Source organism: Diabrotica virgifera, chromosome 7, assembly GCF_917563875.1.
Source record: "Diabrotica virgifera virgifera chromosome 7, PGI_DIABVI_V3a".
In the NCBI taxonomy this organism is placed as follows: domain Eukaryota; kingdom Metazoa; phylum Arthropoda; class Insecta; order Coleoptera; family Chrysomelidae; genus Diabrotica; species Diabrotica virgifera.
In genome coordinates, this window is record NC_065449.1 from 181,575,971 (window position 1) to 181,601,422 (window position 25,452).

Genomic DNA, 25,452 nt, shown 5'->3' on the forward strand with positions numbered 1-25,452 from the left:
CCGTTCACAATGTCTTCAAGTGCATACGCTCGTAATAACATTGAAACGTGCCATTTCCATTTTGCCCAGTCTTCAGGACCCTCAAGTTTATCGACTTGAATTTTATAATCGTTATTGCTGGTCGCCATATTTTCTCACCTGTTCACAGTTCACGTGAATTGGGCCCATAACCCGTTAGAAAATGAGTTAGGTGAGCTAACTAAATGATTATAATTCACTCAATTACAGGACAATAGGAAAACATTTTACTTGAACATAACATATATAACTGACATTATATTTTCTATAATTTTCTTGTCATTACATTTTTTCACTTCTATTATCAATACTGTCAAATACATAAAGTATGTACAACTATAGAGCAACATCTACTTTTAACGTTGTATATTGTAACAATTTTCTTTTATCTGATTCGTACATTTTCTGTTTCTCATGTTCTTTGTCATTTGTCAAACTTTCCTGTTCTTCTTCATTTTCCTCTGTGAGTTACATCTTGTTATTTTTAAAATCAATTACTACATGTTTTTCTGTCAATTCGTCAACTCCGACGATCATGTCATGCGACATATTTGGCATTATCACACATTGTAGTGCATAAAATCTCTTACCCAATCGTACCTTTATTTGCGCCCACTAGGTTCACCCTAGGTATTTTGTAAATTAAATTTGTTAAATTAACTTCTTCTATTAATTTTCTGTTGACCAGTGTTATTTCCGAGCCAGTGTCTATCATAATTTTAATTGGTTTCTCGTTGATAAAGCCATCCACACATTTTAAATTTATTCCATTTCTTTTATCATTGTTTCCTGCCAGTTTTATAAATTCCTTAGGGTGATAAAAAATTCCTGTTTGGTTCTTTGTTTCTAGTGAGCGCCTTCGTGAAAAGACGCCGGTTGTTCCTCGTTGTTTATATTTTCGTCGTAGTGTCTCTCTTCGTCATATTCTTCTGTCTGGGTATTATTTACCTCTCTTCTATTTTCTCTTGGTCTGTTGGATCTGTTTCGGTTTTCTCGATATCCATGTTCATTTTGCCTACCATTATTTCTGATTTCTTGATTTGTGCGTGTGGTGTTTCTATTCTGGTTTTCTCGATTTCTGTCCTCATTCCATTGCCTATTTCTTTGTTCATAATTTCCTCTTCCGTTGTCTCTATTTTCGTTTTCCCTCCTGGGATTAAAATCTCGTCTTGTATAGTCCCTCGTATAATTTTGTCTTCTATCTCTGTAATCCTGTGTTTGTTGGTGTCTGTAATCTTCTTGCGATCTTCTTGACTTTCTTTCTCTTAGACGCGATTCTCTTATTTGTAGGAATTGGCACAAACTATCTATGTCTTTGTAATTTTGCAACGTGATATGGTCTTCTACCGTTTCTTCAAATTGTTTTGCAATCAGTTCGACTAATTGTTCTGACGAATAATTATATTGTAAATGTTTTGCATTATTGTATATTTGTAATGCGTATGTTCTTTCTGAGATACCCATCCTATCACTGTATTTCCCATTTTGTAATTCTTTGTTGATTTCCAATTGTTCGACTTTTCCCCAGAAATAATTTAAAAATTTTTGTTCAAACTGTTGCCAACTGTCAAATTCTTCCTCGTTGCTGTCAAACCATAGACCTGCCTCATACTTAAGATGGTTTCTGATTGTTTCTTTAGCTGTTTCAAAATTTCCGATGTGTTGTACTTTCTTTTTCAGGCTATTTATGAAGGGCACTGGGTGTAATCTTCTTACATCCCCGCCAAACCGTATTTTCACGTCATCTGTGCTATGTATAACCATTTCTCTTCTTTCTCCGACATTTTGTTGAGTCTTGTTTTCGGTGACTTGTTTTTCTATTTCTTTGATTCTTTTTCCACTTCTTCTCTGTCTTCTTGAATAGCGTTTTCCAACTTGTTTTCCAAAATTTGTAGTTCCTTTTTCTGGCAATTTGTCTGGCAAACTCCTTCATTTTATTTTGAATTTTCATTTCTTGATCTTTAATTCTCATTTCTTGTTCTTTTATCTCGTTTTTCATTGTTGTCAAACATCCTTTTATTTCCTTTTCATATTTTCCGACGCGTTCCTCCATTTTCTGGTTGTTTTCTTCTATTGCTTGTTTTGTTTCCTCCTGATTTTCTTTCATTTTTTGTTGTGTTTCTTTCATGATTCTTTTTGTTTCATCCATTTTCTTCGATGTTTCTTCCTGATTTTTATCCATTTTATCCATTTTTTGTGATTGTATTTGCATGAGTTGTATTATTTTTTCTAATTCTGATAATTCTTTTTTTCCTGCTTCCATGAAAGTTGTGTCTAATATGTCTTCTTGTTCTAAATGTTCTTCTTGGTCTGAATGTTCTTCTTTTTCCAAATGTTCTCCTTGTTTTTTGTTTTCTTTGCTTTTGTTTCTTGTCTCTGGCATTTCTTTTCAAGAAATACTATCCCCGCCAAATACGAAACTTTAAAACACCCTATCTGTTGCAGACACGAAAATTCTCTCTTACCCAATGTAATAATTGTCAAATATTTCAAAAAATCATCAAATGCAAATATCAAATAAATAAAATAAATTATTAGAAATTGTACCTAAAGGAAATTTATATGTCGTAATTTAAATATATCAATTTTGACCACTCAATAAATAGACTTTCAATCACGTGCTTTTCCTCTGTCTTCCCTTTCAAAGTTGCAACCAGAAATACTGTCTAATGCACAACCAGTTGGGACGCCATGTTGTTATGCTCTACTTTATCTCTTTTATTAGATTGATTAGCAAATTCTTAATTTAATTAATTACTCAATTAATTTAATTGCTGCCTATGTAAACAAAACCAAATTCAAATTAAATTTTCTAATACACTTTATTCTCAGGGCTAATTTTGTATTTGATGCAATACCTTTAATTCGTGGCTTCTAGTATCTCTAGTTGCTTACTCCTTCCAGGATAAGACAGGGAAATTAAACACATTTAATATCATATAAATGTAATCTATTATTTATTTTTCCAATATGCCGTATAAATAATATAAAAAAAATACTAAAATCTAAATTTGTTGCAACAATTTCTTACTTAATAAATCAAGATTTAATTCTGATGTCTCCTTGTTTTAACAAAAAAAATTATTTCTTTCTTTCTTTCTCCCCTTCCTTATACCCTTTCAGGTGTCGGATTTGGGTTTAATTTAGCTACATATTCACCCATCTCTTCCATTCTTTTCGGTCCTGTGCTATTAGATTCATTTCTTCTAGCGTTTTCTGTTTGATTTTTCCTGCTTCTACTATTTGCTGTATCCATTTTTTCTTCGGCCTGCCTTTTTTCTTTTTTGTAATATTCCTTGTTTCGTGAATTTTCCTTGCTAGTCTACTAGGTTTCATTCTCATCAGATGTCCATACCAGTTTAATTGCCTCTTTATTATTTTATTCATTATTGGTTCCTGTTTAGTTATCCCTCTTATTGTCTCATTTCTTATTCTATCCCATTTGGTCTTTCCGGCTATAGCACGTAAATGTCTCATCTCAATTGCATTTATCCTACTATTATGCTTTTTCTGTAAAGTCCAATTTTCGCTTGTATACAGTATCGTCGGTATCACAATCGTATTATATATTTTAATTTTTGTTTCGTGGGACAATTCTTTTTTCCTCAGAATTGGCGCTAGTGCGTAGTACAGTTTATTTGATTTTTTAGTTCTGTTTGTTATTTCGAGGTCTATTTTCCCATCATTGGTAATAATACTTCCAAGATAATCATATGCTGTAACTATTTCCAGTTGAGTATTTTTGCATTTTATAATTACTTCATTTTCTTCCTTTTCGCCGATGACCATTATTTTACTTTTCTCGATGTTTATTTCCATTTTTAATTTCTCTATTTCTTCTGTCCATATATTTATGAGTTTTTGCATTTTTGTCACGGAATCTGCTATAAAGACTATGTCATCCGCATACAATAGGGCTTCTATTTTTATTGGCTGTAATCTTTGGTATCCTATTGTTGTCTGTATTTGGTTCGTTCTTTCTCCAGTATTTCTAGTCAATTCATTCATGACTATTATGAATAGTAGCGGACTAAGACTGTCTCCTTGCTTGATACCTCTTTCCCAATTGAATTCTTCAGATCTTTCTCCTGCTATCTGTACACGTCCTTTTACTACTCCGTATATATTTTCAATTATTTTTATCAGTGTACTTGGTACTTTCATGTTCTGCAAGCATTTCCATATAATTTGTCTTTCTATAGAGTCGAATGCTGCCCTTAGATCTATGAATGCTAGAATGAGCTTTCCCCCCGAGTCAATACTTCTTTCTATTATATTTCTAATGATGTAAATGTTATCGTTTGTCTGTCTTTCTGGTCTAAACGCTGCTTGTTCTTCTCCCAGTTCTTTTTCTACCTCTTGTCTTAGCCTCTTCTCTACTATTTTCGTGTATATTTTAAAACATACCGATGATAAACATATTGCTCTATAATTTTCGCAGTTGACGTGTTCTCCCTTTTTGTATATTGGCACTATAAGGTTACTTTGCCAGTCTTTTGGGATTTGCTGCTTTTCCCATGCCTCTTTGTATATTTTCAACAACCAGTTTATCCCTTCTTCTCCCATGTACTTGACCATTTCCGGGTCTATGCCATCATCCCCTCCAGCTTTACCTATTTTTACGTTTGATACTTCCAATATTACTTCTTCTCTATTTATTTGCTCTAATTCTTTGTTCTCGTTATCTTGATATGTTTCATTTCTATCATCTATTATTGCATTTCTAAATTTGTATTTATAGTATTCTTTCCATACTTTAGCTATTTGTTCTGGAGTTGTTTGGATTTGGTTTGTTGTATCCCTTACGGCTGTTATTTCTTTATGTTTTCCTTTCTTCATATGTCTGATTGTTGTCCAGAAGCTTCTATTATTTGTTACATAGTTTTGTTGTAATTCTTCTCCAAACTCTTCCCACGTTTTTGTTTTTACTTGTTTTATGGTGTTTTTCGCTAATCGTCTCAGCCTTTTGTATTCTTCTTTATCTTCTTCCAGTTCGGTCTCAATGTATTTTTTCCATGCTATTTTCTTTTTCTTCACTGCTGTTTTAACTTCATTGTTCCACCATCTCGTTCTTTTATGGAGTTTGTTATGTTTTCTGATTCCACATATTTCTGTTGCTGTAGACTTTATGACTACTTTGAAGGCGTTCCATCTTTCTTCCAGTGTCCATGCCTCTTTTTGGTTTTCTAGTTGTCTTAATCTTCTATTTGTTTCTTTTTTGTAATGTTCTCGATCCTGTTCTAATTTGAACTTATTTACTTTTACTCTTTGGTAATCTTTTCTTTCCACCTCCTTTATTTTTTCATCCTCGAGTTTTGCAGTAACCATCCTGTGCTCTGTAGCTAGTTCCGGTTCCTTTTCAGTTAAGACGTTATGTATTTTATCTTCTAGGTTTATCGTATAAACTATGTAATCTATCAAACTTTTCGCTCTTCTCTTTTCCGCCACGAACGTATATTTGTCTTCGATGTTTTGGTTTGTAAATGTGTTTCCTATTAGTAGGTCATTTGCTTGGCAGAAATCTAGCATTTTGACACCATTCCTGTTCAAACATTCCTCTCCGTATTTTCCAATGCATCCTAATCCTTTGTTGACATCCTTGCCCACTCTTGAATTCCAATCTCCTAAAATTATGATTTTCTCTCTCGATTCTCTTAATTTGTCTAGTGCTCTTTGGAGTTCATTGTAGAATTCTGTCATCGTTTCTTCATCTCTGCCTTCAGTTGGTCCATATAATTGTATGAATCCTATTTTGTCTTTTAGGTCCATTTGGATTGTTATAATTCTAGATCAGCGTTTCCCAACCGGTGGGTCGCGACCCACTAGTGGGTCGCGGGCGAATTTTAGGTGGGTCGCGGCGTGGCTCTTACAGTAGCTGAATAACGTTCATATATATCATCATGGGTGAGGGATGGGTCGCGAATATGAAAAAACATCAGAAGGTGGGTCGCCAGACATAAAAGGTTGGGAACCACTGTTCTAGATGATAATGTTTCATAGTGTGTTATTCTTGGTTCTAGTCTCTTATTTACTATTATACCAACTCCTTCCTTCCGTCTTGTTTTCGGTGACTTGTTTTTCTATTTCTTTGATTCTTTTTCCACTTCTTCTCTGTCTTCTTGAATAGCGTTTTCCAACTTGTTTTCCAAAATTTCTAGTTCCTTTTTCTGGCAATTTGTCTGGCAAACTCCTTCATTTTATTTTGAATTTTCATTTCTTGATCTTTAATTCTCATTTCTTGTTCTTTTATCTCGTTTTTCATTGTTGTCAAACATCCTTTTATTTCCTTTTCATATTTTCCGACGCGTTCCTCCATTTTCTGGTTGTTTTCTTCTATTGCTTGTTTTGTTTCCTCCTGATTTTCTTTCATTTTTTGTTGTGTTTCTTTCATGATTCTTTTTGTTTCATCCATTTTCTTCGATGTTTCTTCCTGATTTTTATCCATTTTATCCATTTTTTGTGATTGTATTTGCATGAGTTGTATTATTTTTTCTAATTCTGATAATTCTTTTTTTCCTGCTTCCATGAAAGTTGTGTCTAATATGTCTTCTTGTTCTAAATGTTCTTCTTGGTCTGAATGTTCTTCTTTTTCCAAATGTTCTCCTTGTTTTTTGTTTTCTTTGCTTTTGTTTCTTGTCCCTGGCATTTCTTTTCAAGAAATACTATCCCCGCCAAATACGAAACTTTAAAACACCCTATCTGTTGCAGACACGAAAATTCTCTCTTACCCAATGTAATAATTGTCAAATATTTCAAAAAATCATCAAATGCAAATATCAAATAAATAAAATAAATTTCACCACTCAATAAATAGACTTTCAATCACGTGCTTTTCCTCTGTCTTCCCTTTCAAAGTTGCAACCAGAAATACTGTCTAATGCACAACCAGTTGGGACGCCATGTTGTTATGCTCTACTTTATCTCTTTTATTAGATTGATTAGCAAATTCTTAATTTAATTAATTACTCAATTAATTTAATTGCTGCCTATGTAAACAAAACCAAATTCAAATTAAATTTTCTAATACACTTTATTCTCAGGGCTAATTTTGTATGTGATGCAATACCTTTAATTCGTGGCTTCTAGTATCTCTAGTTGCTTACTCCTTCCAGGATAAGACAGGGAAATTAAACACATTTAATATCATATAAATGTAATCTATTATTTATTTTTCCAATATGCCGTATAAATAATATAAAAAAAATACTAAAATCTAAATTTGTTGCAACAATTTCTTACTTAATAAATCAAGATTTAATTCTGATGTCTCCTTGTTTTAACAAAAAAAATTATTTAAATAAATTATTATTTATTCATACTAAATTTAATAAAATATACTTTTCTCCTTTTGAATTGATTACTAATAAGTTGGAATGACTAACTGAGTTATAGAACTGTTCAATACAAAAAAATTAAGCATATATGGTGTGAATACAAACAAGCTCTCTCCGTTTCGACAATTGATTTGACTAACCTTTTTCTTTCTTCACTCCTTCTTTTCCCAGATTGCCTCGTCCTTGATTCTCCCACCCGTACTCTTTGGATGTTGCGAAAAGGTCCCTCTCGTCCAAACTGCTTAAAAACAAACAAAACCAGGACTCCTCGAATTCTCTACTCAGTTTTCTCCTTGCTCTATATCTTGTGCAAATAGATACCAATCAGCTACTCGTTCTAGACAGAACAAAGGAATCTTCCACGGACACAGGAAAATTTACTTCTCAACCGGTCAACGATTTTGTTTCAACTTGATTCTGCTCGCAAAAGGCCGATTTCACCACTTTACACTGACTTCTCACTTTTCAAAAACTGGACTGCTCTCTCCCGATACTAATCACACAGTGACCATCTTTTCTCTCTCAAATTCAGACTCCCCATTCTCATCCCTTCCATCGATCTTTCTCTACCCAAAAACATCCATACTTTTCTTTCCTAAGAAACCAACTTAATTTGTATCCAACTTTTCACTTTGTTAAAATTCTAAGAGACATCAAATTACTATCGTTTATTCAAAGAAATAAACAGAAAACCTTACATTCTAAATTCAATAAAATTTGTTTATCGTTTAATACCTTCTACGAATTATTTAAAAAATTCCTATTGACGCACTTTCCAATATTTCCGACCATTGTGTGTAAATCTTTCCAAAACCCCATTAACGAAAACCACATTAACGATTTCACCTTCCCCGAACCACTGTTTACTAACTAAATTAGACTGTATACAATTTTTGGTCATATACAGGGTGAACAAAATCTATGATCTCGTGGTCTCTGATATAAATTTATTTTCTGAATTAAAAAAAAAACAATTCTACAACAATATGTATACGTATATAATTGGTACTCCGGAAATAAATAAATACACTAAAATACTCGCTACTGACCAAAAACCGTTCGCACTTGTTTTAAGTAGAGTTCACAAGTAAATTGTGTTGTGCAAGATGAATAGCCAAAAACGCAATAAAGTAAACAAACTGATTAAGCTAATCGTAACGGTTATTTTAGAAGAGGTAGATGAGGAAATTTGTGTGATAATCAAAAGGAAGCTTTGGATACAAAAATAGATTGATAGAAGAGATAAATTAGGGGCTACCAATTGTCTTCTAAAGGAATTAGCATTAGAGGATTCCAAAGTATACTTCAATATTTTTAGAATGGCTGAAAGTTGTGTTTATTGTTTATCTGAAATTTAATTTCTTTTTCACCAAATCATTTTTTTAATCTAGTACTTACGTGGATTTTTTTATTTGCTTGTTAGTTAGATTTGTTTGAAATTATTTTGAAATGGCTTGATGATGTAGAAAATAGAAGACTAGAAACTTGAGCATACATGACATACTGGGTATACATTACATCTATAAATGAACTTCAACAGCATCCAGAAGTAAGGGTTTGAAAAATTAGAAAAACGAAAGGACTGTTCTTATTGCCACTATAAAAAGAAAAGAATAACAGTTTATGTATGCTTCCACTAGTGTTGCCAGGTCCGATTTGTTTTTAATCGGTACATAAGCAAAAACATCGGGATTTAGAGTTGTAGATCGGGACAAATAAACAACAATAGCCAAGTAAATGACCGTTTTGAAGTGTAATTTTCAGAGTCAATTCCGAATTGCATGAAAATGTGTTTTTAGGTTCTACTTAGGTACTGTCTACTTCAAAGTTGAACTTGTACCGTTGGTTGCTTTTACTTGGGGGGTGACAGATACAGTTACCCCTTCTGGGGGGTAAAAAAGCGCGCGTTTAAAGTAAGTCCAAAAATGGATCAACTGCCTAACTCTAAAAAACCTTTGTTCTATATAATTTTTAAACTAAGTCAATATTTTTCGAGTAATTTGATCGAAAAAAATATTCTTAGCAAAAATGTAGCTTTTAAAAAGCAAAAAAAATTGTATGTTCAGAAAGTCTATAAAACCAGTAAAAGCAAAGTTGTAGCTCATCAAAAATACGTTCTTATTCGTCAAATTCCAAATCGAATTTTTCAACTTAAAATAACCAATAAATTAAGCAATTTTCGAGCAAAATTTTTTTAAAACTTTTTAAAGTCTTTAAAAAAATCTTTAATTTTGTTTTATATAAAAGTCTCTAGCATTAAAACTAAGCGAGTTAACCTCAAAATAAAGTTGGCTCCTTTTTTTGTTTTTTTTTGGTAAAAAAAAATCTTGAAAATCTCTTCCTATTTAGCACCGTAAATAAAATTAATCGTTGCCGCTTTACCATTTATACGATCTGTAAGGTTTACCGGTTGGAAGTGCTTAGTTTTGAAAAAAAAAGTGGTTTTATAGTAAAAAAAATTTCCTAAAATATTGGAAAATGCCCCTTTTTCAAAATAACTTATCTCATGGAGTAAAAAGTAGGTAGGTTTCGCTTTTATAAATATGATAGATTCATTTTGTTTTTCTGTTAGACAAAAATTGGTTCAAATATGGCTGTTCATAATTTGCATACACTCGTGATTAGTGACTCGTTCAGGCCCTTTCAATCACGTAAAAAAAAACATGAGTAAAGTAAATTGTTTGTAAAGCGGTAAAAGTTAATTTCATTTGGGGTGCTAAGTAGGGGGGGATTTTCACGATTTTTTACCAACAAAAAAGGAGTCAACTTGATTTTGAGCATAACCCTCTTAGTTTTTATGCTAGAAACTTTTTTAAAACATAAAACTAAAAAAGCTTTTTTAAAAAAGTTTTAATTGGTTTTTCCCGAAAAGTGCTTCATTTCTTGGTTATTTCACGTTGATTGAAATATTTGATTTGTAATTTGCCGAACAAGAACGTATTTTTCATGAGCTACAACTTTGCATTTGCTGGGTCTGTAGACTTTACAAGTTCACAATTTGTTTCATTTTTTTTTTATATTATGGTACATTTTTGCTAAGAATATTGTTTTCGATCAAATAAGTACTTACTTTTTGAGTTATTTTTGAAAATCGTCTGAAAACTTGATTTTTTTGTCGAAAAATAAACATTTTCAATCGTAAATAACTCGAAAAGTATTAACTAAGTTAAAATTCTATAGAACTAAAATTGCTTAGAATTAGTTAATTTATCCGTCTCCAGACTTATTTTAAACGCGCGGTTTTCACCCCAAGTAGGGGTGACTGTCACCTCCCGAGTAAAATCAACCAACGGCACAAGCCGTCCAAATTTTTATGCAATTCGGAGTTGATCCTGAAAATTAGACGGTATCGCCGTATTTCCAGTTCATTTACTGGACTACAAGGGGTTTCTATAATCTGTATTTAATCATACATAATAATAGTAATCAGACGAAATTACAAAAAAAATCGTAGATTAAGTAAATTATTTATTTTTTATTAAAATTATATTTTTCATTCGATTTTGCCGCTTTTTGGAGTGCCTTGTTTTTATAACATAGTTATAAAATTCACTGCAAGTCCTCCTGAAATTGGTTTTCGTGGGTGAAAATCGGGACATTTAGTGTCCCGGTCAGGTACAAATCGGTACGCGTTCCCAGACCCCTGAAATCGGGACGTCCCGCGCAAATCGGGACACCTGGTAACGCTAGCTTCCACTGTCATTTGCTAGAGATGTGCAAAAAAGACATGTTTGGGCCTTGGGGTGAACCTACACTCTACCAACTTTAGTGCCTGTCAGTTTTTTTTTATTTTGTCATTTTTTAAAAACATTTTAGAAATGGGTGAAGCTAGAGTGAAGGAAGAGCGTGCTGATGGTAGTCAAGGATATAATATAGAGAGCCAGCTGTCTACATTCCCAGATCCTGAAGACTTGATTAATGAGTCAGATGAAGATAACTCAGGTGAGAGAAGTAATGTAGGGAGAACGTTATTTTTATAGATTTAATTTTAGTCTATAATAGATCATTTTTCTTACACTTATGAGATAAAACAGGCTACAACTTAGTTTGTTATAAAGTATCATTAAAAAAATTCATATTTATCACAAATTTTAATATTTTTCCGTGGTAAGTTCTGCGAGGTCCCCTTTCAATTAGCACAAATTCTTGATATAGTTCTTCTTTGTATCTTTGCAGATGCATGAAATTATTGACGAATTACTTTTTGCATTACACTATCGCAAAATTAAACTGCTTGTCGATAGAAGCCACAATAAGTTAAACAAGGATAAACATTACGGCATGTCTTTGATACCTTGTTTACTATGAATTTTGATGTTTATCATTTGCAGTGACAGTGACATGAGCGCATTTATTGTGTTTATTGGAATTTATTATTTATATTGTGTTTATTTTATAAAGTTATATTTTGTTAAATATATATTATAACATAGTTAAATATAAATCTACAATATAACTTTATAAGATACGTCTATCTTTAATAGCCTTTCCTAATTGTTACATTGACAGTACATTATCATCATCATTGACTCTACAACCCATGGTGGGTCTTGGCCTGTTCCAGAATCAGCTTCCATTCCTTCCTATTATTCTCCTTGGTTTTCCAATTTCGCACTCACTATCACGTGCAATAGGGTGCATCGAAAAAATAAAAGTTGGAAATATTATATCTAATAGCGTGAAAAAGTTGCAAATGTTATTTTTCAGCATATTAGTATTTTTAATTTTTTTCTAAGCGAATTTTCTTCCCCCCCCCCCCCAACGACCTTCAATTTTATTAAATATCTGATTTTTATGGAAATTTCAATTTATATTATTTGGAGTAAAATATGTGCTAACTCGATCTAACATCAATTAAAGAAAACTTAAAATGTTGTCAATTACAAATTTAAACGATATTTAAAGTTTTGTTTTTTCAGTCTCCCCAACCAAGTTTTGTAAATTACTGACCGCCCCATTTTTGGGCAACCACCAAATATACCTGAAAATGTTTTACCGAAATACAAACAAGCGATGAAGTTTTGTGGTTACAAGAGGATAAAAAACTCAACAAGAAAAAGCCAGAATTATCGGGTATTGCCGAACAGGTTGCAATTAAATTGGAGGAAAAAGGCTTGAATTCCAATAATTTAACATACAAGAATTATTCAACTTTTTAAAGCCTATCATGACAAATATATGAAACTTATGAAACCATTTAGGAACAGGCAAAACAGTGAATTTTACAAAAATAAAATTCAATGCTTTAAAAACAAAAGTAAAACTACACGTTTCGATCTTGCAGCATGCAAATGTGACACTCTGATTAATTGTCTTTGTAGCAAACCTCAAAAAGTGCCTCTGAATGAGCGCGAATTTCTGTTAAATCAAAGAAGTCCCAGAAAAATGGTGATAAGCTCGATTGATAGGGAAAATAAAAACAAATATAATCAGAGAGAACGACAGTAAAAGAAGAAAGTTATTGACGCAAAGATAAAAATTTAGCTCAAGTAAAAAACAGTACCAAGTTTTATGGTCAATCGATCGTGGAAGAACACATAACACTTGTGCATGAGCCAGGGTGCAAATATTTTGGATATGGGTATCCGCTGTCTGGTATATCAGAAAATATCAAATCCAGCTATTGCATGTGACGAAACAGTCGTAAATACTGGCGTTAAGGGTGATGTAATACGGCTGTTAGAAGAACATCTTAAAAAACCGCTTCAGTGGTTTGTATGTCTGCGACATTCAAATGATCTACCCCTTGGACATCAAAAGAAGTTTGCCAGTGACCAAATTAAAAAACGTGAGGGTCTTCAAACTTTCTCCTATAAAAAATTTGATTCAAACGACTACTAACTTTGAGTTAATTAACTAACAAGAATATCACCTTACAGAACCACCTATATTATCTAGATTTTCGAGTGACAATCTGCGAGATTTTATTAAGAATTCTAACTTAGACCCTTTTAACATTGAGATTGAGAAATATCACTGCCACAAAAAATGTGTAGAACGATGTGTCAAGCTTGTGACACAAGCTTCTCTAGCAGTTTGTGGAGCGTATTCGAGGAATGGATTTATAAAAACTCGAATTGATTCCAGAAAAACTATGCCTCACTTTAAGGCTAAATCGGAAGATATCTTCGAATAGAATGCTTTTACCTTATTTTTTTGTAATATTTATATACCTAATTTTGTACTTTGCTTTATATTTATTTTAGTATTAAAAAACTTGGGTGACGTCAGGGAGACGGATCAGTTAGGCTATTTTGTTATAAAAATAATGTTTTAGTATACTTTTCTTAAGTAAAATTTTTAATTGCTTTGTGAAACCAGAAAATATTTTCCAATGTAAACCGAATTTATTTATTCAATTTGTAAAAGCTATTACATTTCCTTTACAAAAGAAATTCGCATATTAATGTATTTTTTCTAATTTTTAGTTGCCGTGGGTGGCAGAAAATATTTTTTTATTGCAACGCAATTTTACTAAAATACTAAATAGTGTGTTAGGCAATTTTTGTGAGCTATTACATTTTCGTTTCGAAATAAAAATTGTTTTCGGCTGTTAACATTTTTTTAAAATGTTTAATTGTCTTGGGGGGCAGAAGGTATTTTCCAATTTCGATAAAATCTTATCAAAATACTTAACAGTTGGTTGGGCAACTTTTGTGAGGTATTACTTTCCCATCGCAAAAAAAAATTTTTTTTCGCCTTTTTCGATGCACCCTAACGTGCAAGTCTTCTTCCACCTGGTTCTTAAATCGGGCTCTGGGCTGCCTCTTCTCCTCACACCATCCGGTCTCTGGCTATAAATGTGTTTAGACGGCTCCGCTTCATTCATTCTCTCTAAGTGGCCTAGCCACCGCAGCCTTTTTATTTTGATAGATCTACCAATACTAGGCTCACTATAAAGGGGGTAAAGGTCAAAATTGTAGCGTCTACGCCAGCGATACTCAACCTTTTTCTTTTCTGGGCCACATAGTAGCCATTTCAACAGCTTGCGGGCCGCAATCAAAGTGAAGTAGTATACAGTGTGTTTCATTGGGAAACGGAAATACTTAAATGGTGAATAGAAGTAAATGAGGCGGTTCTAGACATACTGAATTTATTACCCCACCGATTTTTATAACCGAGTTAAGGGGTGTTTTACCGGCTTTGCCCATTTTTCTGGGCCCATAACTTTAGAACAGCCTTGTATATTTTTTTGAGATTTGGTACACATATGTCACATTTAGAACCCAAACCACCCAACTACTAATCACAAGAAAAATCCAGGCCCGGATTAAACATAATTATAAATTCATTGTGACCTTGAAACAACATCCTGTGTGTTGAAATTTTTAAAACCTGTTTGCAAAGAGCACAAAAAACTAATTTTAATGGTTCGCTTCTATTTTTTGTGCAGAAAATTTAATGACTTTAATTTTGAAATAATGTCAGATTTTTTAAGAACTCAAACTCCAGATTCGAACTTTCAAAACAAAAATTTCGATATAATTTCAAAATTAATGTCATTAAATTGTCTGCGCAAAAAATTGAAGCGAGCAATTAAACTTAGTTTTTGTGCTCTTTTCAAATGTGCTAACGAATTTTGAAAATTTCAATATACAGGGTGTTGTTTCAAAGTCACAATTATTTTAATTTTTTTTTTTTTGTTAATCCGGACCTCAATTTTCCTTGTGATTACTAAGTCGTTGCAATGTAATAAATAAGTAGTGATTACACTAGTCAACAAATTAACAAAAAAAGTTGCGACTGATGTTAAAATGGCTGTATCGGGGTGTTTAAAGCATCCTGAATGCAAATTCAAAAAACCAAAATGTTCCACCACGTATATATTTTGAGTTATCTTCTTCTTAAAGCGCCGCGCATTTCTGCTTATGCGTCCACCGTACATTGTCTGGTCATGTGAAATATTAGATTTGGAGTTGTTTATTATAAAAATATAATAAAATATGACTGTTTATTATAAAAATTCTTATATACTATATACATATAAGTTCAACACTACTAGAAACAAAAATTATATTGTCTTTTGTACACAATTTTTTGCATATCCCAATTTTCCCATATCACTATTTGGATTAACACACACTTTTATCCTTCATAGTAAAAACGAGGATACCTCCTGGTTACAGTTCTTAAATGTTATAAGTTGTCCTGGCTAGTAAATTCCATTAAAAAAATCCATTATTGTAATCTAGAGCCTATGGGTTAAGCATGTCCTTTGGACAAGTGAAGGTCTCGAACTAAATCATGTAATTCGGCTTTTTGGATGCAATAAGGTGCTTATACGTCGCTTTCGGGAAAATAAGAATCATTATTTTCTGATACATCATCAGATTCACTTTTGTCACCATACATTTCCAAATCTTTCTCCTGATTTGCCGACGTCCTAGAACTGGTAAATCTTCTCCATGAAAAACCGGTTTTATTGCTGAGGTAATATCTGGATATTTAATTTTATGCTTGTTCTTCCTTGAAAACCCAGACACTTTTGTCATGCAAGAGTAACAGTCGTTAAAATGGTTTAGAACTATATAAGTTTAAATGGTAAGGTTTACTGATTAAGGACTACCTTTGGTTTGTTCTTTATTTAAATGTTAATGTGTTATTCGTAGACATTAGATATCCCAGTGTGGCCAAATTATTCACAATTTTTAGGAAAAACGGTAATTTGATAAGATCACGCCACGATATATTACAAATGACTGTTTTAAAAAAAATTACTAAAATACACATAACTTAAAAATTATAACTCATTTTTTTTTTCAAAAAATCATAACTCAAAAATCTTACGTGTTGGAACTTTTTACCATCATAATCATATTTAGAGAGCATAAATTAACAAAAAACACCATTTTGCATTCCAGTCGCAAATTGTTTGTAAACTAGTGTTATTTTTAAAATAAGTATTTGTTCACTAACTTTAATAATTTATTATTAAAAGTTAATATTGCCTGCTTTTTAATCAGAGTTCTTAAAAATTTTAATATAATTTCAAAATTAAAGCCATTGAATTGTCTTGCCTCACGCACAAACACGCCTCAAACACATCGGCACACTATCAAACAATTTGAAAAACACGTGAAATTTAACAAATAATTTGATCGTTTACAAGGCCCTTTAGTTAGCCTTTGGGCCGCATAAAAAACGCTAGAGGGCCGCATACGGCCCGCGGGCCCCAGGTTGAGTATCACTGGTCTACGCCATAATCCGTTTTCCTGTCCGCCTTTATAGATATGTCTAAGAATTTTTCATTCAAAACAGCCTAACCGTTCTTCATCGCTCTTTGTTATAGTCGACGTTTCTGACGCATAAGTGAGGGCTTGATTAGAGTTCTGTATATCAATATTATTGTTCTTTTTGTGACTATGTTTGATGTTGAAAGTTTCTTTAATCCATAGTACGCTCTATTTGCTAGATATATACGTCTGTTAATTTCTGCAGTTACTGTATTACTTTGGTTGATTTGTGAGCCTAGATATACGAACTCTCTTACTCCGTCGAAAGTATATGTTACAACCGTTTGATCTTCGGATTTTGGTGCTTGATTATTGTTTATCACCTTCATATACTTAGTTTTATTAGTATTAACATGTAGCCCCATTGTTGCTTCCAATGCCGTGAATGTTTAAACCAGGTCCGGCTATCTTCTTGCTATGATATCAATGACATCTGCATAATATGCTAGTATTTGTACACTCCTATTAATAATGGTCTTCTAGATTTTCTAATAGCTTTCTATAGGGTAATGTTAAATAGAAGGCACGGTAGGCTATCCCCCTATCGAAGTCCTGTTTGTGTCTGGAAAATTCTTGATATTCCGTGCTGTACTCTAACTTTATACTCGACTGTTGAGAGGGTTGCTTTCACTAATCTTACTATTGGGACCGTGCAAGTTCGGAAAAGCGACACCTGGTTTCATAGCTCGGCAACTTTTTTCGCACTTTTAATTATAGTGACCAATCATATTGGTCCTGGTTACTGGATAATTGTCAAGACCATAGTCAAAAAAAGAATAATAAGAAGAAAAAATAAGATTTAGGTTATGCTATTCAAACGTAAACAATTGTATGTAGTAAATAAAATTAGTTATTAAAATGCAGTACTGCAAGTAAAATACAATTAATTAAATTTACCTTTATATAATAATTGCATATCATATCAATATTGTGGAGCAATATATAATTTTTGTCCTTCAATGACAGTAGTTATGAAATGTACGTCAATTTGACAATTTCAATTGACAATAAGAATTATTTAAGAAAGTTGCAATATTTCTCCGCTATTCGCGCAGTGCCGGCGCTAGGGTATAAGGTGCCCGCCTGTAAGACTAGCACAGGCGCCCCCCCCCATACACACACACACACACACACACACACACACACACACACACACACACACACATACACACAGATACTCGTACAACCCCAGCCTCGGGGACATTATGTGCGTTCTAATGGAACAGTGAGACCCACATGTTCGAAGATCAAACCGGTCACTTTGCGTAACCTGGAGTGGTACCTATCTGACCGCCCATAACCTGTAAAGTTTTCTATCTGACCAACAAGTTATACCACAACCCCTTCCCATCGCAGTACATAACGAATGAGGAGGTTTTGTGCTGAACGTTACCTTGGATGCCCTGGGTAATGGAACATTCTGTGTATTACTTTATGTGGTTAAACCACTTGATTTTAGGGGTAGGTAGAAGAGCTTTTCTCCCTATTAATGACTTGATTTTGGACTTGTGTCCTAAAAATGGGTGTTCCGGGTAGCGAGGCACCGACTTAAGTCGGTGTCCCGCTATCCACACATGTCTCCGGTAATCCGGTAAATAAAGTTCTGTTAAGCGGGCTCCACACTCTCGGCGAAGTTACTTCACCAAAGTTGACCGAAGTCCGTAGTACCTCTCTACACACCCGTTCTACTTCGCGAGGAACACATTCAAGCGGTGCGATACCGACAAATAAAGTTCCCTTTGAATCGGACGCGCCACACCGACAGAGAACGGAAGTAGAACAAAGCGAGGCAAAGTTGAACACGGTGGCCGTCTACACTCTCGTACTTGTTGAACCTCGATCGACTTCGGCGAGAGTGTGGAGCTCACATAAGAAATTTGGAGAAAATAAACAAAACATTCTCATTAAGAGCAAAGTTGTTTGGTTGAAATATGATATCTTTGACCAATAAATTACTACTACATGGTACATGATAAGAATTCTATGCGGCATTGCATATTTTTGTGTATTTTACATTTCTGATATGTAAAAATAACAAACAAAGATTAGGGTATTATGACAAATTTAAACCGCATTTAAAACATGAATTTTTCTATTTTAGTATTTTGCATAACACCAGCAGAAAAAAAGCTCATTCTGGCGCCCCCCAAACAGGGGCGCTCGCCTGCAGTGCATCCCTTGCAGACCCGTTATCGCCGGCCCTGGTTTCGCGTATCCCTTCCAAGTACTTGCACGCCGCGAATAGGAGAGTGCATAGATTTTCACTTCGCAAAAAATCAAACATGATAGAATTTTTTGTAATTTCATTAAGATGATCGGTACGTATTTTCGGCTGCAATGCTATTCAAATGGGGATTCATTTTTTTCGAATCCTGAGAAAACTAATAAGTATTTTTCAAAAATTTAAACGCAGAATGAAAGACTACGTTATTAGCGAGGGCCGAAAGTCCCTGAGAACTTCTATAATGTTTATTTTAATAAGTTACAGGGGTGAAAAACTAAGAGAAAATGTGTGATTTTTTAAAAATATTTATTAGTTTTTTCAGGATTCGAAAAAAATGGACACCATGTCCGTGGAAATCGAACATTCGCTATCTTTGTCATACAACGCACTCATTCGAATATAATATTATGACAAGACTCAAGACAGTGACAAGTAGAGATGTGTCCGACCGGCTCACTCTGTTTTTCTGACTTATTTTATTGCAGACAAAAGCTCTCTGGGATAAACAATTTGAATAAAATATAAGCAATTGAATAAATCGCTTCAAAATTTTTGTCACATATTACGCACTACAGAACCCTCATTTGACAAAAATTTCAAAGCTGTACACTAATTTTTACAATAGTTATTGCAAAATAAATTTTTTTGAAATTTAGACCTTTTTTTCTCAATTATATTAACAATAAATAAGTGTATCAACCCTTGTAATACGTCATTTTGAAGGTTTTTCCATGGTCTCGAAAATTTTTGTACTAATGTAACCACAAGATACACTGTTTTCCATTGATTTGAAAAAAAAACGGAAAAAAATGCCGTTTTTGACATTAAATTGTTTATAAATAAAAATGGCCGACAGATCCTACGCAGGAAATAGTTGCAATTTGTTCTCATAGGTATTACCTGTCGAAAAAACGCTTTAGTACCCTGGCTGCTGGAGTGTCATGGAAAAAACCTTATTACCCTGGACTACCTTCAATAAAGAGTAACTTTACTGACTTGGTACATAAATAACTATAATTTTGAAGTTTTAACACATGATAAAATGACATATTTCTCCCTCGCTCGATTTGCGGCACTCGACTTGTGCATCGGCTCGTGTCAACAAACTTCTGCACTCGTGAGAAATATGTCTTTTTTCTCATTTGTTGTACAATATACTATTTCTCGTAAAATAAAAAATGAAATATTCTCATAATAATGAATGTCCAACTTATATACAGTCGGAAAAATGAAAGAATACTCATGAACGAACACATAGAACACGCTGTATTTTCCTGTCACCGTGTCACAAAGAAAATTGGCCGGCGCAAGTACATGCAATAATAATTATTACATGTACTTGCGCTGGCCAATTTTTTGTATGACACGGTGATAGGAAAATACAGCGTGTTTTATATGTTGGTTCATGGGTATTCTTTCATTTTTCCTACTGTAGACACGCTGTATATAATTTATACAGTGATGAGCTCGCTAATAACCGGTAAGATAACGCAAAAGATGGAAAACATAATATATTGTGTAGTAAAAAGAGGTGAAACTTGTAGAGGTGGAAATTATCGATATAAACGTATAAATTAACATTACGTTACATACTGTCCCACCTTTAAACGTGTAGGAGTATGACAGGGGAATTTTATAAAATACTCCTGTCAGAGACGTCTAACGGTGGGAACTGTATAATGTAATGTTCATTTTTTTACGTTTACATATATTGATAATTTCCACCTCTACTAGTTTCATTTCACAATGATGTTTTCCATCTTTTGCGCCATTTTGCCGATTATTAGCGCGCTCATCACTGGATATAAATATAATATACATCATACATATTATTGGGTAGGCAGCTCAAATAACAAAAATAGTAAGCTGCCACTTAACATTACCTTCGTAACATTAGAGCTCTTATCTTACGGAAACGTGGACGCACGGTTGTCTTACGGGGAAACTGTTGAAGAATCGTCTGATATGAAAAGCATTGGCTAGTTTATTGTACAACGGAACGGGGCGACACCGTCGACGTGCGCCGTTTATTGCTTCGGTTCGTGTCGTGCACGCCCCGTCCTAACATAAATCCGACTTTTTAGACTGCCATTTTGTGAATTAAAATATAATTTGTCCTTTGTTTCTTTGTTTTATTTCTAGTATTGTTATTTAATTTATTATGCTTACAATCGTACTGTAATAATATTTCTGAGTTAGGCTTGCCCGTAAATAAATAAATAACATTTAGATTGTGTCAAATTTTCCATATTTCAGCTATAATTTTTGGCGAAAAATATAAGTTAGTTTTTATTTTAGGCTTCTTCTTCTTCTTCTTAACTCAGGCGAGACTCGTTAGTCTCTGGCACTTGGTCATAAGACCTTTGTACCAAACCCTGTTCTTCTCCTTAAACTTTAATAAGTCCTGTGGCCTCAACGAAGGCCAACAGTTTTCTTATTGGTAGTTTTAGGATCTCTTCTGGTTCAAACCTCATTTGACCAGTGAAGTCCTGCCTTACATCACCCAGCACACTGCAATGGCATAGTATGTGTATGGCAGTTTCTGCTTCCATTTCGCACTTTCTGCACCATGGTTCATTCACCTTACCTAGTTTGTATAGGTGATTTCTTAAACGACAATGTCCAGTCACCATTTCAGTGACCGTTTTGATCTCTCGTTTATTGAGGTTCATCAAACTGTTCGAGAGTTTAATCCCCGTATCTTACCTTCATTTATCCACGGTTCTTGAATAAGCACCATATCAATGTTTTTCTCAGCTACTTCCTGGCACAAAAGTGCCGAAGCTGTTTTTTTGTGCTGTAAATTGATCTGTATGATCTTAATTTTGCAGTTTATTCATTTTTGGGGTCTCTAACAGGCCCTCTTGTAATTTCTTCCACCTGCATAGATTCCCCTTCGGCCTCCTGCAGTTCGGAAGTAATCGTTGCAGGTTTTGGTTCCCCAATGTTCCCAGCCTGTCTTGCTTTACCCTCTTCCAACGGTATAATACTTGCTCGCTGTAGAAGGTAATAAGGCTTCCATTGAAGCCTTTCGAGCTGTGCCTCTGACTCCTTATCAATTCGGAGACTCACATACAGTCCTCCGTCAATTGCTGGTTTGGAACTCAGAATTGCCCAACGACTGGTCCTTAGTTCAGGATTTTGTTTTTCAATTCGTGCCAGTGGCACTTTCAGATCCTCATTTTTAGTCTCTGGAAGGTACATCAGTACACGCTTCGATTTTGGGAGTTCCTCAGCCTTAATGACCTTCCACTCCGTCTTTTCTTCCAAGAAATCCTTTGTGATCTTAAAGGACTCCTCGTCAGCACATATCAACCCATAGTATCCGTCCATGAGCCGATTACCTTCGTAACGAGGTGCGCAAGGAACCTCATCGATAAGTTTAATTAGGGCCTCTTTTATTGCCCCAACGTCTTTTTCCGTTACAGATATGTCTGGGTATTCTTTGAGAATTATTGCCGTCTTTATTCCCGTAAGAGCTGCTTTGTAGTTGCTGCTGAGCTTTTTGAAAGAGGCAGCAGCAGTTCTGCTCTTTTTTGTTAATTTCTCCTCAGGAGTACTTCTATCAGACACAGTCCGCTTGACAGCTTGTGTGATTTCGGCATTTCCAGGAGTTTTATTTTGAGGTCTAGGAGGTAATTTGACCTTAGAAGTCTCAATTCCCTGTTCTCTCATTTTCCGAAGCTTTCTTCTCTGTGCTCCAGATAATTTGTCCTTTGTTTCTTTGTTTTATTTCTAGTATTGTTATTTAATTTATTATGCTTACAATCTTACTGTAATAATATTTCTGAGTTAGGCTTGCCCGTAAATAAATAAATAATATTTAGATTGTGTCAAATTTTCCATATTTCAGCTATAATTTTTGGCGAAAAATATAAGTTAGTTTTTATTTTAGGCTTGCCCCAAGAGGAGAGCACATTAAAAATTACGAAAACAATGTGTAATAAAGAACAACATATGAGTCAACCTGTTGAAGAAAGTACATTAAAATGTGAAGTTTGTGTTAAGCAGTTTGCTAGGAAGCGCAATTTCAATGAACATATGAAAATTCACACTGGAGAAAAATCTCACAAGTGTGAAATTTGTTTCAAGCGGTTTATTCGTTCAAGCGATTTGAAAAGACATTTAATGGTGCATACTGGAGAAAAACCATACAAGTGTAAAATTTGTTTTAAGCAGTTTAGCCTACAAAGTAATTTGAAACAACATATGAGATTGCACACTGGACAAAAACCACACAAGTGTGAAATTTGTTTAAAGCAATTTAGTCACGCCAGTGGCTTGAAAAAACATTTGAGAATGCACACTGGAGAAAAACCACACAGGTGTGAAATTTGTTTTGAACAGTTTGCCCATAAATATTCTTTAAATGAACACATGAAGGTCCATACAGGAGAAAAACCTTACAAGTGTGAAATCTGTTTTAAGCAACTCAGTGAAGCAGGCAGTTTGAAAAAACACTTAAGATTACACACTGGAGAAAAACCGTACAAGTGTGAAATCTGTCTTAAACAGTTTACTCGAAAAGATCGTTTAAGTGAACACATTAGAATTCACTCTGGAGAAAAACCATACAAGTGCGAAATTTGTTTGACGCAGTTCGCTCTTAAATATTCTTTAAATTGTCACATGGTAGTTCACACTGGAGTAAAACCTTACAAGTGTGAAATTTGTTTTAAGCAGTTTATTCAAACAGGTCAATTAAAAACACATATGAGAATACACACCGGTAAAAATCCTTATAAGTGTGAAATTTGTTTGAAGCAGGTCACTTCAGCAAGTTATTTGAAAGTGCATTTGAGAACCCACACTGGAGAAAAACCTCACAAGTGTGAAATTTGTTTGAAGCAGTTCACTACAGCAGGTCAGTTGAAAGTGCATTTTAGAACGCATACTGGAGAAAAACCTCACAAGTGTGACATTTGTTTAAAGCAATTTAGTGAAGCAGGTCATTTAAAAGTGCATTTGAGAATGCACACTGGAGAAAAACCACACAAGTGTGAAATTTGTTTGAAGCGGTTCACTACAGCACGTCATTTGAAAGTGCATTTGAGAACCCACACTGGAAAAAAAGCCTCAAAAATGAGAAATTTGTTTTAAACTGTTTATCCCTAACAAGCTGAAAATGCGAGCATGATCATAACGAAAACTCAATTGTCTGATATGAAAAGCATTGGCTAGTTTATCGTAAAATGGAACGGGGTGACACCGGGGACGTGCGCCGTCTATTGTTTTTCGGCTCGTGTCGTGCACGCCACGTCCTAACATGAATCCGGCTTAACAAATAAAATTTATTTATTTGACATTTCAATTCATTTGATGTTTATGCGTCAAACGAAACAAATGCTTGCATCTCGGAACAGCCTTTATCACGAGCGTTAAAAAAATTGAGAAATGTTAGGTTAGGATTATTGTTAATGTTAATGTTGCAGACCATGATGACGCAACTATTACAAGCTTCAGAAAAAGTAGGTCTTAAAATGAACTTGGAAAAAACAGAAATAACGACGAATACATCGAACATTAGAAAAATAACGTAGAATGACATAAATTTAGAAACAGTACTCGAATACATCTACCTGAGGCAGAGAATGAAAGTTAACACAGAAAATCAAACTGCCGAAATTACCAGAAGAATAAGCTTGGCTTGGGCAGGATTTGGAAAACTGCGTTGGATTTTAAAACCAGAGTTTACGATCAGTGTATGCTCCCTATATTTACGTATGGTTCACAGACATGGACACTCACCAAGGACAATATGAATAAGATAGTAAAGGCACAGAGAGCGATGGAAAGATCAATGCTAGGGGTGAAGCTTACAGACAAGAAAACAAATAATTGGATTCGAAGTAAAACCAAAGTAAAAGACGCAGGAGAACATGCTACCAAATTAAAATGGAGCTTCGCAGGACATAATACCCGACTGAAGGATAAAATATGGAACCACGAACTACAACAATGGAGACCATGGTTAGCAATTCGAAGCAGAGGAAGGCCACAAATGAGATGGGTTGATGACATTAAGCACATTGGAGAATACAAGTGGCGCAGAATAGAAAACACTGGATTTAATTGGGAGAGGCCTATGTCCAAAGTAGGATTACTTAAGACTGAAGAAGAAGAAGATCACAAGCGTTTATAGCCGATGTTACACGCTAGTTTCAAATAATATCAAATTTTCATTTGCATTGTTACGTACATTAGATTTAATGCGTTTTTAGCAGTGTCCCCATTGTAGAATTATCTTGCTATCTAAATTTGCTATAAGACACTAAATTGCATGTCCCTAGATTCAAGTTGATTTTAAGATTGGTTATTTTGAAGATGGTTTGAGATATCGAAATGCCGTTTTCAGATTTATATTCAGGAGACAAAACTACATACCTACATATTTTGCGAATTTATAAACAAAAACAATTTTCGTTAAAAATTCGTTTTTTATTCGTGCATACTATTTGACAACTTATTTGAGACTGCACAATTGAGAAAAACCCTAGAAATGTGACATTTGTTTGAAACAGTTCGTTCTTGAAGATTCTTTAAATCAAAACACGATAGTTCAGACTGGAGGAAAGACTTACGTTTAGCCAAGTAGGTTCTTTGAAAACACATTTGAAGTTGCACACTCGAGAAAAATTTTAAA

The 25,452-nt window shown here is 34.0% G+C and overlaps 1 protein-coding gene across 2 annotated transcripts in view; it reads left to right on the forward strand.

The window, feature by feature from the left end:
* The window catches only part of LOC126887797 (zinc finger protein OZF-like), a 60,848-nt gene that overhangs the window by 18,190 nt on the left and 17,206 nt on the right, over positions 1-25,452 (forward strand). The window contains exons 2-3 of one of the 2 annotated variants that reach the window (XM_050655625.1): positions 11,169-11,294; positions 22,705-23,909. In XM_050655625.1, coding sequence (XP_050511582.1) covers positions 11,169-11,294; positions 22,705-23,909 — 1,331 coding nt within the window. Of the gene's footprint in view, positions 1-11,168; positions 11,295-22,704; positions 23,910-25,452 lie in introns of those variants that run through there. The other variant, XM_050655624.1, reaches the window with a different exon arrangement.